Source organism: Geospiza fortis, unplaced genomic scaffold, assembly GCF_000277835.1.
Source record: "Geospiza fortis unplaced genomic scaffold, GeoFor_1.0 scaffold27, whole genome shotgun sequence".
NCBI classification, from domain to species: Eukaryota; Metazoa; Chordata; class Aves; order Passeriformes; family Thraupidae; genus Geospiza; species Geospiza fortis.
Window position 1 is genome coordinate 5,595,260 of NW_005054329.1, and position 12,229 is coordinate 5,607,488.

General features: G+C 40.8%; 1 protein-coding gene across 4 annotated transcripts in view; it reads right to left on the reverse strand.

The window, feature by feature from the left end:
* The window catches only part of SPTAN1 (spectrin alpha, non-erythrocytic 1), a 37,652-nt gene that overhangs the window by 7,680 nt on the left and 17,743 nt on the right, over nt 1-12,229 (reverse strand). For 2 of the 4 annotated variants that reach the window (XM_031057199.1, XM_005421311.2), the window contains 25 exons: nt 12,038-12,142; nt 11,526-11,549; nt 11,137-11,172; nt 10,094-10,141; nt 9,672-9,763; nt 9,371-9,515; nt 9,076-9,257; nt 8,810-8,909; nt 8,490-8,687; nt 8,219-8,365; nt 7,576-7,679; nt 7,286-7,448; nt 6,799-6,813; nt 4,977-5,108; nt 4,500-4,637; nt 4,050-4,154; nt 3,631-3,839; nt 2,877-2,997; nt 2,609-2,730; nt 2,037-2,169; nt 1,556-1,654; nt 1,127-1,286; nt 830-906; nt 484-693; nt 1-276 (listed from right to left, as the gene is read on the reverse strand). The exon at nt 1-276 is cut by the window's left edge and continues 1 nt beyond it. In XM_031057199.1, the coding sequence (XP_030913059.1) occupies nt 1-276; nt 484-693; nt 830-906; nt 1,127-1,286; nt 1,556-1,654; nt 2,037-2,169; nt 2,609-2,730; nt 2,877-2,997; nt 3,631-3,839; nt 4,050-4,154; nt 4,500-4,637; nt 4,977-5,108; nt 6,799-6,813; nt 7,286-7,448; nt 7,576-7,679; nt 8,219-8,365; nt 8,490-8,687; nt 8,810-8,909; nt 9,076-9,257; nt 9,371-9,515; nt 9,672-9,763; nt 10,094-10,141; nt 11,137-11,172; nt 11,526-11,549; nt 12,038-12,142 (3,141 nt within the window). The remainder of the gene's footprint in view (nt 277-483; nt 694-829; nt 907-1,126; nt 1,287-1,555; nt 1,655-2,036; nt 2,170-2,608; nt 2,731-2,876; nt 2,998-3,630; nt 3,840-4,049; nt 4,155-4,499; nt 4,638-4,976; nt 5,109-6,798; nt 6,814-7,285; nt 7,449-7,575; nt 7,680-8,218; nt 8,366-8,489; nt 8,688-8,809; nt 8,910-9,075; nt 9,258-9,370; nt 9,516-9,671; nt 9,764-10,093; nt 10,142-11,136; nt 11,173-11,525; nt 11,550-12,037; nt 12,143-12,229) is intronic. The other 2 variants (XM_005421313.2, XM_005421312.2) reach the window with 1 other exon arrangement.

Consider the following 12,229-nt stretch of genomic DNA (forward strand, 5'->3'; position numbering starts at 1 on the left):
CCTCCAGGTTTCTTCAAGAGCCTCCATAGTGAACCAAGTGTAGGGGTTGGAGGCCACACGGAAGCTCTTGATCTGGCGATCCAGCTCTGCCAGCTGGTTGAAATCAGCCTGGGCAGAACTTAGGGAGGAACGGAAAGCGTCGTGAGCTTCTCTCAGGGCTTTGATTTCCTCCAGGGAGTTGCAGCGCACAGGATCCGTCAGGTCCTCCTCAGCATTCTCAAACCAACTGTTGAAGGCAGAGGCCTTCTTTGCAAAGGTCAGGAAGAGATCCTCAACCTTAAAAAGAGAAAAAAACCCCAGTTGTTCAATAATGGAAATATTCTGTATGAGCTCATCTGGAATTAACATGCAAGAGTCTGCCTTGCAAGCATCTCAGAAATTCTTGTGTTAATTCTCCAGGATCTCCAAAATGGTTAGTTGCAAGTGTGTATTTTTTATCAAGTGCACAATTAGATTTTTGTAGCCCCATGGTTGGTCACTCACCTTTCTGAAGTGCTCCTGAGCCTCCAAGAGTTTCTTTTTTCTGGTAGCAGAATTAGCCAGTAGCTGATTCCAGCGTTTCATCAAGGAAGCATGCCGGGCCTCGATGGCCTTGGACTGGATGTGCTTGGCTGCAAGCAGCTGGTCTTTCAGAGCAGTGATGTTTGCAATTCCCTCCTGCTGGAAAGCCTGAAGTCCAGCATCAAATGTTTCCTGAAGCATTAAAAGAACAACAGGTATTTGTTTAACCTTTCCAATACCCTGCATATATTTCAAACATGGATTCTTGTGTGTTCACAAGAGTTCAGCTGGTCCCTTCCTCATGGGTGGCAGCAGCATCAGCACTGACCTGTTTGGTGAGCAAGGTTTGCACTGAAGAGAGGTCACGTCCGTAATCATCTGTCTTCAGACTGTTTTCCTTCTCTCCTGGAAAATGAAACAAATTTTGCAAAAATGTCATTTCTCCATCTCAAACATTCCCTCTGTTCCAGATCAGGTTACTACAAAGGCATGAAGCAGGGACAGCCCTGCTGATTACTCTGGGCTTAGGTCTGCTTGTTACAACAGCACACAAGGAGCTACTGGAGACCTGTGGAAATGAAGGAGTTTAATGTTTGTTTGTGACCAAATATTGTACAGAACGTACCTATCCATGACTCCACCACATCTGCTTTCCAGTTGAACTGGAGGAAGGCTGAGTTCTCATCCAATTTGGCTTTCCTCTGAGCTGCTGCTTTCTCCAGATCTGACACCTTGCCTCTGAGCCCCTTCATCTTGGCAGTGATGTTTGCCTCGTGGTGATTGTTCTATGTGACAGGGAAGAAAAAAAATACAGCCATCCTGTATGATGTTAAAGTCATCTGAGGCATTCAGGATGTTGGTGACAGAGCAAGGACTTCAGCTGAAAGATATTGTCTCAGAAACAGCTTTGAAAGCAAAATACCAACAGCTTATTCAGCCACAAAAAGTGAATAAGAGCTCTTTTCAAAGACATGACAGAGAAGAGAAAGTCTACTGTAACATGAAGATGTCCTGGGAAGGCTTTGAAGGTTTCTCTTTACTAGTTCATACTCACCTTTTTAATGAGATCCTCTCCATTAGCACAGACATCATTCACTCTGTCCTTGTGGACAGTAAAATCAGTCTCAAATGCCTCATGCTTCTTCAGCAAGCCCTGCAAATACAAGACACAGGCACTCCTAAAAATAATTTCTCACCATTTATTAAAAAGTAATTAATTTTATAAAACAGCATAAACTTCTTCTGTCAATAATTAATCTTAGCTGGTTAGCACAACTTACTGATTTTCTGTGGACAAAAAGAAACTGAGACTGACTTCCAATCAGAGGTTAAGGGATGCAAAGCTACATCAAACTGCAAGTAATTTCTACAGGAAATAACATTATTGGGATGCTTTTACAAAGTGAATTTACATTTTTACAATTTAGGACTTCAAAAGGAACAAACAACCTCTAAATTGTAAAGACAATTAAAATGTTTGTTATGCTCTAACCAACAGGAATGCAACAATAAAGTGCTGACAACTTCCTCCATACCTGGATAGCAGCAAGTGTGTCCCCATAATCCTCACTGGCTACCAGTGTCATTTTCTCATTGATCCAGGCTTCTTCTTCCTCAACATTTGCTACAAACTGCTGATACTCCAGAGACTCCTCCAGACGCTGCCCCCTGTGTGGGGAAGGTAAAAGTAATCAGTTTTATGGCATTGAGATGTAAGATATAAAAACAATGTGCAGAGTCTGAATCTTATCATTCACACTTCACTCCTCCAGCAGCAGCCATGGCTGGAGCTCCAGGAATTCCTTGGACTACAAAGCCTGCAGCTGCCAAAGGACTGAAGCAAACTCTCTCCCAACAGTTTCTAATCAGGAAAAAATTCCTGGTAGTGGATTAAAGCCAGCTGATTGCAAGCCTGTGGTTTCCAACTGGTGCAAGAAAAGGATAAATACAACATACACCTCAAAAAGAGGTTCATGTTTCTAACTAAGGAACGTTGTCAGTAGTCTTGTAGGGTCTGTGATCAGTGATAGATGCTGTTACATCATATTCCTAATAACCCATCCCCATGTAACTTTGAATTAATACTGAATTTTATAGAAATTCATACCTAGCAGCTGCCAGCTGTTTTAACTCTTTCCAGTGATCCACAAACTGAGCCAGTCTCTGCTGTATCTCCTCCTTTCCAATTGTGTTGTCATCTGAAAGCTTCTTACCCGTGTCCAGGACACCCTAAAGAGAAACAGTTATTGGAACATCACCTGCCTTCCTCATGTGCATTGTCTGGGGTCCAGCAAAACTACTGCTGGCTTTCATCTCTTCCACAGTCAAGGAAGGTGCTGCTTATAGAGGAATCTGCCATGGGAAGAGGCTTTTACCTGGATAGCAGGTTCATGGGCAGCTAATTCTGCTTCCAAGCGCTTGTGTTTCTTCCTCAGGTTCTGCACACCAGTCAGGTCTCTGCCATAGTCCTCTGAGCTGACCAACAGTTTCTTCTCTCTAAATTCAACAGAGGAGAGAGAAAGATAAAATATGAAAATTACTTCTAAAGGTCCAACCTGACAAAACAGAAAACCCCTCAGATGCACAACTGCTCTGCCTTGCACAAAGATCTTGGATGCAAATTCCTGTGTGAAGAAAAGAAGGTGACAGAGGGCCCATCATTTATCTTTGAAGGACAGAATTCCTTTGTGCTGTTTTCTTTTTAAAAATATAGATGTCTTTTGTAAAGTTGTCCAAATTTTGTTTGTTTTAAAAGCATGACAAAAGAAGTGCTCTAATCTGAATGATTTCTATCAGCCTCATGTTTTTCTCTCCTCCTGAGGTACCAACACCAATGTGGAAAGACCATTTGATTAATGACAACTGACTACAATGAAGAAACTATTTGAAACTGAAAAAGGTTTGAATTTTTGGTAGGAGCATTCCCAAAAATACTAGAATAAAATGTCTGAGTCTAAACAGTGTTTTTCTGCTTACTGGGATTTGACCAAAGAAAATTGCAGATAAGAAACCACACCCAAAGCAGCTTTTCTGGACTCCTATAAACACACAGTTGTTGGAAGACAGTTCTAAAGCCAAACTAAAGGATGTGAGTGACATTGGCAAGCCCAGAACTTCCCAGACACCCACTTGATCCAGGACTCCTCATCGTCCATGTCACGGAAGAACTGGTGCAGGCGGTGGCTCTCGTTGAGCTTGGCGCGGCGGGCGCTGGCCATGCCCTTGATGCGCTGGAAGCGCCCGTTGATGGTCTCGCGCTTGTCCTTCACCTGGGACGTGTCAAAGGCGCTGCTGGTCATCAGACTGTCAGCCTGGCTGTTCAGGTCCTTCAGGCGGTCCTGGGCACGGAGGGGAGAGAGCAGGGATTGCTCAGAGCTCGTTTCTGTGCTCATTATGTCAGGATGAAAATCAGAATCTGACTCGCAGTTACAGGTTTTGTTAAAAAACACATTTCGACAAGTCTGTGACTGCAGCAGGTATCAGGAGCTGTACCCATAGAATTTGCTTATGGCTGATTTATCTTCCAACACTAAAAGGGAAAGCAATACCTCATGAGCAGATATATCAGCTTCCAGTAACTGGTGTTTTTTCAGAAGGTTGTTAACAGATGCCAAGTCCTTCCCATAGTCTTCAGATGCCAACAAAGCCTCCACCTGGGATGGAGAAGGAAACATGGAACGAAGAACAAATTGTGTTTCATGAACTCCTTGAAAATATTATGCTTTAAAACCATGCAAATTACTGCTCAATTTTCTACTAAACCTTGACCTTGGCACATGTTTAATACGTAAAAGGTTCCATGAAAAAATTTGCTTCTTCTCACCTTATTGTTCCTAACTAATAAAACATATACAAGAATTTTACTAGTCATAAGGTTTTTTTAAAGTAAACCTAGACTTGCTCAAAGGTAAACAGTGCTCCACAAAATTTAACATCAGCAAAGGTAATGAAAACTGAAAAAAAAAAGCTTTGCAAGTAATTAACTCCTATCTTATTACCTCTGAAAGCCAAAAGTCAAAGTCCTTGATGCCAGTATTGAAATTCTGTTGCTTATTAGCTTCTTTCAGTTTCTGACTCTTCTCTGCTGACTTCTGTACCAGGAATTGCCACTGGTCAGCCAGGGCAGCCAGGCGTGCCTGTCAGAAAGTGGGAAAGATAAGTAAGTGTCATAAATGAAACATGAAAAAAGTTCTGATCCATGCAAAACCAGAACATGGTGGAAGTTTGGCTGTTAATTCCAGGTATGCAAGTTAGAGTCACTATTTTGAGCTGCCCAGCTATAATTTACACCTCATCAGAGGATCAGAAAACTTATCCTCTTTGAGACCAAAGCAGAAAGATTCATCTGATCTGCACTGTGTAGTTGAAATACAAAAGCTTCAATAAAGCAAGATTGGTTCTAGAGGGACACGGTCCTGCCTCAGTTACCAAAACACTGCTGAAAGCAAAGCCAAGCAAGACTGGAAGGTGCCCACCTTGACGGCGTCCTCGCTGCCGGCGCACGCGCCCCTCTCAATGAGGGAGTTGCCCATGTCGATGACGCCGCGGATGCGGTCGGCGTTGGCGTGGAGCTCGGCCTCAAAGGCCTGGTGCTTCTGGTGCTTGCTCTGCAAGGACAAACCCAACAGCATCAGGCTCTGCACAAAGGGCTCCTCCATTGTTCTCATGGGCTGGGTGCTCATCAGCTTTGTGCACAGGCTGAGCTGAAGTTCTCTCTGGGTAGGGAATTTACTGCTCGCTCCAGTGGTTATTCTCATTACCTGAGTAACCACCAAGTTTTGACCTGGCAAAACTAAGGGTGAGCTGATACACAGAACTCTGGCAGCATGCTCTGCATTTCACAGGTGCCAAGGCAAAATTCCCTGCACTGAGCTGAGCTGTAAATGCAGTAAAGATTCCTAGTTTTCAATGCAGCCCTTTAAAAAGCAGCAATTACATATACCCTGAGTAGAGTAGATCATCCTTTCTACTCCAACAGTAACTGCACAAATTCCTACTTCCCTTCCTAATGTATAGGTAACTAACAGAAATCACTGCTCCAGCTTATCTGCTTTCTGCACAGTTGTGGTATTAGACATACACAGCCCCATTGTATATATAGATAAATACTGAATTAACAGTCAAAAACATCTATTAAAACGTAATTGAATTATTTGTTACGAATTTTTCACTGCCAAGTTGAGAGCACCATGAGAACAACAGGAGCCTTGGTGTGGGAAGGAGAGTGCAGCTCTCATGTATCCACGATCCATCCACCCACCAGGAATATGACAACAGCACAAAAGTGACAAGACAGAATTTGCAAGTATAAACTGGAAATGCTAGTGACATTGGACATGGGTAGAGAGTGTCCTAGAGAATGGGATGAAAGGAAATGTTAGATCAAAAATAAAAAAGGAAAGGTACTATAGCACTGATATGAGAAATTCTGCATGAACTGCTTCATTTTGGGAACTGTAACCCCCAAATCCTGAGATTATGAAAGCATATCCTTCAAAGCTAGATCTAACAACTTGGAAACTTCAATTTAAAAGCTGCCAATTGCATATCTTTATATAATTACCATGACAACAAATTGCAGACAAGCCTTTCTAGTTTAATATAATTTTTTTCCAACTAAAAAAATAGTAATTTAATGTACCACACTCTGAAGTGACAAATTATTCCTTCATTTCTTACTCATTGGCTTCTCCTTTCTTTGTTCTATCTACTCCCTGCACATATCCTCATTTTACTCCCCTTCTTGGATTCTTACAAGTGCTGTCAGCTTTCCATCTGGTACATCTCTTTTTCTGGAGTGTTCTTTCTGCTTTATTCCCTTCTATGCTATTGCAAGAACTAAGCCAATCAAGATCTAACATTTACTGAATCCTCCATCTTCAGCATTTGATTTTACAAACACAAGCTCATGAATTTGACATTATGCTCTGTGTTAAATCATCACAAGTGATGATCAAACAGCCAAATTTCTGAAAAAGGGGGACAGAACCCCATTTTCCTATGGGCTAACCCCTAAAAACCCCTAAATTACATAATGAACACAGCATAAATTAAACAGATCATGCAGAACACCTGCAAAACAAATACATAAATAAATGATGCTGAATAGGAGTGAACAAAAAAGCCACATCCATAGGACGAGGATCAACAGCTGTACCTGGATGGAGGTCAAGAACTAACAGAAAAAACAAGAGATTACATGAACTGATGGATGGAGCAGCAATCAGAGTTTGGGCTTACACAGAAGCTTATACAGAGAAAATAAATTCACATACCAGGCTAGTCCAAACTACTTACCAGCAGTTTGGAAAGCTATAAAACAGATTGAGAGAAGTAGTTCAGTGCATTCATACTACTTCATAAACCAGAATTAAAACAGAAGAGATAACTTTATTCCTTAATACTGAAAAATAAACGAGATTTCACATTCTAGTTGAGACCCAAGAATTCCATTTCCTTATTGTCTAGATGCTGGGAGAGAGACAGAACAGCCACTTGGGTTTCTTTAGGAAACTTTCTGCTGCAGATACCACATATCTTATTAATTATATGCATGAATAATTAATTATAGGCATGAATAATTACTAACCAAGTCCTATTTTGGGTCTCCTTTCATGCATAATGTAACTTCCATTTTCTCCTTGTTGAAAGGAGAACATGTCCAACATGATGCACTATTCTGTCATCTCTGAACAAGAATTCCTGAGCATGGATTTTCAAACCAGAGCAGGCCTTGCAAAGTTAACAATGCTATTCTGATTTTTAAGCCAAGAACCACATTCACCTGGATATTTGTGGGATCCTTATAGGACTCATCACTTGCAGTCTGGAGCTTTTCACTGATCCAGGCTTCTATTTCATCCACATCACGACTGAACTGCTGGAGGGTCTGAGACTCTCCCAGCTTTGATCTCTTCTCAATCATTTGGGCTTTCAGACGAAGCCACCTGTGGTAATTTGACACATAAAATGAACAAAATACGACAGCCACATGAGGCATCACCTTCAACAGCTACAGAAGACCCCTAAAGAGGATTTCCAGGCATCTGCCTTCTCCTCCCAGGCAGCACTGACCTGTCCAGGACCTCGTTGCGTCTGTTGGCGATGACGCCCTTGGCATAATGATCTGCAGCAATCAGCTGGTCAGCAAAGGACTGCAGGACAGCAATTTTCTCTTCCTATTCAAACCAGAAACCATGAATTAGAACTGTGGTTTCCTAAAGTCAAATGATGAGCAGTGTCTTGAACAGAACAAGCCTTTTTATCTTCTTTAAATTTACATTACTGGGACCCTATGAAGGAAGTCTCTCTTCTGCAGGACTGCAGAGTTTAACTTAGAACACTTTTCACCTGTGGCTTTTAGAGAAAAAAAGCTCTTTTGGACTAAAAACTTCAGCAGTATGGATCTCTCAATAAATCTAGACAGTTTTCTGCTACAAGAAACTGGAAATAGACTCTTTTCTGCCACAAATAAAGGTAAAAAGTAATTCCAAATCAGTATATTTACACAAGTACTTGCCACTATTTCTACACTGTTTGTAAGCAATGAAATACATCCTGATCTACACAAGCTGCTTCAAAACTTCTGCAGCAAATTCCACATGGCTGAATATTTGGAACTGAACTTTAGAAGCCATACATAGCAGAAGTCCTTTTGCTAATGATTCACATGAGAAAAAGGAAACTATTTTCCCCTTACTTCAGCTACAATTCTCACCTGGACATTGATTGCTTTATCAAAATCTTCATGTTTCTTGATGAGTGCCTCCACACTGTCCAAGGAGTCTCCTTTATCCTCTGTATTTAAGAAAGCCTCCCGGGCAGCCATCCAGTTTTCAGCTTGCTCACAGTCCCGATGAAACAGCTGGGGAGAAAAAAAAATCCAAAGCATGAGCAAGACAGCTCAAGAGCACTGTTATCACCATGAAAGTCTAAACTTTTTAATGAAAAGAGGAATTATTTTTCTTATCCAAACTGCAGCAGAGTACCTGTAGTTCCAGGCACTGGTCCAGCATCATTCTGCGCTGGACCCAGGCCTTCTCCAGGTCTGTCCGTTCTTGGTCCAGAATATCCAGTTTCTCCTTGATCTCAGGGCTGGCATAGTGTCCATGGGCAAGAAGTTGTTGTCCAAACTGTTCAAATGCCTGGAAAGTGCCAGCTCTTGCATCTATTTCCGTGCGGTGCTCCTGCAAGGGGCAGAGATGTGCTGCTCAATAACCAGAGCTGGAACTGATCTATTTTTGGAAGTCTAATTGGAAAGTATCAGAAAAAAAGAAGCATTGTTGATATACACTTTTCTTTGACATACCTGGTGTCTTTCCAATAAAGCTTCAGCTCCAGTCACATCCTTTGCGAGTTCATCTGAGGAGACCAGGCCCCGGATGCCATTGATCCAAGACATGAGGTCCCTGTGAACACACAGTAATAGGGCATTTTTCCCTTTCTCTACTGAAATAAGTCACAACAGGGAGAACAGTCCTTTTCTGAACCCTTCACAGAAATATTCCTGTGGAACAATAAGCCATGTATACTTCACTAATAATAAACAAATTGAGAGGGGGATCACATCACTACCTGAAGTCGCTGAGGAAACGCTGCAGGTCATGAGAATCTCCCAGCTTCTCCTTGCGCTGGTCAGCGCGTTTCCCCAGACTGTTCCAAGCCTGATTCAGCTCAGTGCATTTTTCTTGGAGATCTTCAGCAGATTCTGGATGTGACTGGATTAGACGCTGGGCAGTTTCACCAAGAGAATTCACCTGGGATTACAGAAAGGGAAGTGAACACAGTGAAGACAGAGAGAACTGCTATAGTCCAATCATTTCTGGTAGATAAAAACAAAGCTTTTGGGTTTTCTTCCTCAGAATCTCACCTTGTCTCCCAGAGCTGCCAAGTCTCTCTCAAAGCCCTCATGTTTGCGCTGCAGAGCCTGAACACTGGCCAGGTCATGCCCATAGTTGTCTGTATTTAATGCTTGATTCTTCTCCTCTATCCATTCTTTGGTTTCATCAGCATCTCTGATTTGAAGGAAGAAAAAGCAAAAAGGGAATTAAAAGATCACCCTCCACTGAACAAGCTGGGGATTGAATATGATTTGTTTAGAACAGATCCTGCTATATTTTAGAATTCTTTTCAGACAAAGCATTTGAGTTAAGACCAAACAAACCCCTCACCTGTGGAATCTCTGGACCTCGTGGGCACTGCCCAACAACTGGCTCCTCTCCTCTGCCAGCTGCTGCAGGGATCTCCAGCGCTCATTCAGCTCCTGGATGAGGGAAGTGAAAAGTCAAGACTGGCCTTTCACTACAGGTAAAGGTTACTTAATTCTGCTTCATTCCAGAAGAATGCACAAATTCAGACAGCTTAGTTAGATAGAAAAATTTGAAGGGCTTCTCCTGAGCTGTAAAACCAAATTATTTTATGTATATAAGATAGTGATGTAACTTGAGAAGCAAATACTGTATATACTAATGCTTCTTGAAATAAATTGATTCAAAAGAGTTTATAAAGCTTAATGATAGACAAAGAATATGGAAAAGGAGGGTAAAAAATGTTCACAAGTTCTAAATAAGGTCAGAGAAAGTTGTGGAATTACCTTGATTGAGTTGAAGGTTGCCACAGTGTGTACCATCAAACGTGCAGACTGTGTGAAAAAGCAGAAATAAAAAATATAGTATTGAAGTCAACTCTAACCAAAAGCACAACCAGACTGAAAGAAAGGTCCTTAAAAAACCAAACAGAAACCACTAAGAAAGAATGTAAGTAAATTACAAAAGCAATTAAGAATAACTGGCTGTAATTCCTAAGGTCTTATAGAGCAGAGTAAGAATAGTCAGAATTCACAAGTAAGCACTGTCATGTTAGTGTAAACTAAAGCAAACAAATCTTAATGAGGACAAAGATGAGGAAATTTAAAGGCAACATTCAATACATTAATTAAAAACCCCCAAAATCTGTTTGCTAAGTTACTATAAGACTCTTAGAATTCAATGTACATGTTTGTAATTTGCAAAAAAATACTTTAAAAGTCACCAGTTCCTGGCAACATGGCTGCATTTTCTGTCAAAATATTGCATACTAACCTGGTTTCCCCACATTCTTACAGCTTAAAAGATGTACAAGCAGCTTTAAGTCTAACAGGGTGGATGCAAGACATAAAACATGGGAATGAAATGCTAGGGAAACACAGTGTTGGATAATTTAAAAAATATTGAAGATATTTTTGTGCTTTAGCAGGTGACAGCTCTTCCATTGTAAGTCTCTAATGAATGGAGAAAGGCTTCTTCTAACTATTGTAGTAAATAAGCTGGAGATGACTAATGGGATACAGCATATTCCTTACTAAAGAAGTATTGACATAAATGGTTTTGACTTTGAGGAATAAAAACATTTTTATTGTAGCAAGCAGAAAGCAAAGAACTCATGGAGAGTGAACAAGGGATTATTCAACATCTACTGCCCAGAAACTGGAAACCCTCATACTACAAGCTCAAAGCTAAACAGAGTTTTGTGGCAGAGAGGTAAAAAACAGGCTGTTGAGAATTTCTATGGTACAGGAGAAGCAAATGGTCTAAAAAAGATGATGTGCTAATTTTTGTTTTATTTTCTTGTTGTGTGCTACTAAGCAATGACACCTACCTTCCAAGGAGAGGCTGTCTTAGAATCAGTTTCATCCTGTTTGAAAATGTGAAGAAACAGCTTTAAATACAAAGCAGAATCTAAAACTATCAGAATACAGTAAAAAAAACTTGAAAATATCTCAGTGTTCAATCCTTAAAGGAGTTCAGTACATTTCTTCATGCAAGTATTTGTATCAGTTTGGATTATGCTGCTTGCTGAGATCTGTGATGTGGGGCAAGACACTCGGGAAATAAAGGGATCATAGATAAGATAATCTTTGAATGTCCATTCAAAGTCATTAGTGAGTTCCATCATGGAAATGAACTACAATTATGGCTGAACTTCTCCTTGTACATCCCAAACCTGTTACAATTGCCATTCCACCCACCTCAGAAACCAACACTTACCCTGGGCATCATCCCATAGACTTCCTGCAAAGGAGACAGGACAAACAATTTGTTATTTTCTAACAGAAAGAATGATTATCCAACATGCTTCACACTTAGCTGGCACAGGATAAAATTACTTAGCACAAGTATGTAAAAAGCTGGCAAAAAAAACCCAAACCAAAACAGAAAACCACAAACTCCCTCCACTCTGAATTGCACTCTACTTTATTTTTCTTTTTCCCTAGCAGTCCTCACCCATTTTCCTGAAATTTAGCATAAGTAAATGCTAAATTTCAAATTCATATGAAGCAAAGTTAATGAATGGATTCTCCATGACTTTTAATATTATTGTAAAGACTTTCCATTCCTAAAAAAATTTTTATTACAGAATATAATTCTAAAGGTCTTTCTTGGGATGGCCACACTAGAAAAAAGCCTGAATCTTGCAATGCCAGACAAAGATAACAGACAAAAGAAAGGAGGAACATCTTTTGCTTCTTAGATTAGAATAAAGCAGAAGAAAAAAGCACCTGTTGCTGTACTGCTTGTACTTCATCTGCCATCAGCCCTTCTGACTCCAGGTCCTTGGCAACCTTGTTTATATCCTTCAGGCGTGACTCGTTGGCTTTGAGATCCTACAAAGAACAGGGAAATATCCCAGCATTAAAATTCACCCAAGCAGAACATGTGGAACAAGGTGGCTCCCCAGGGCAGCCCAGTGT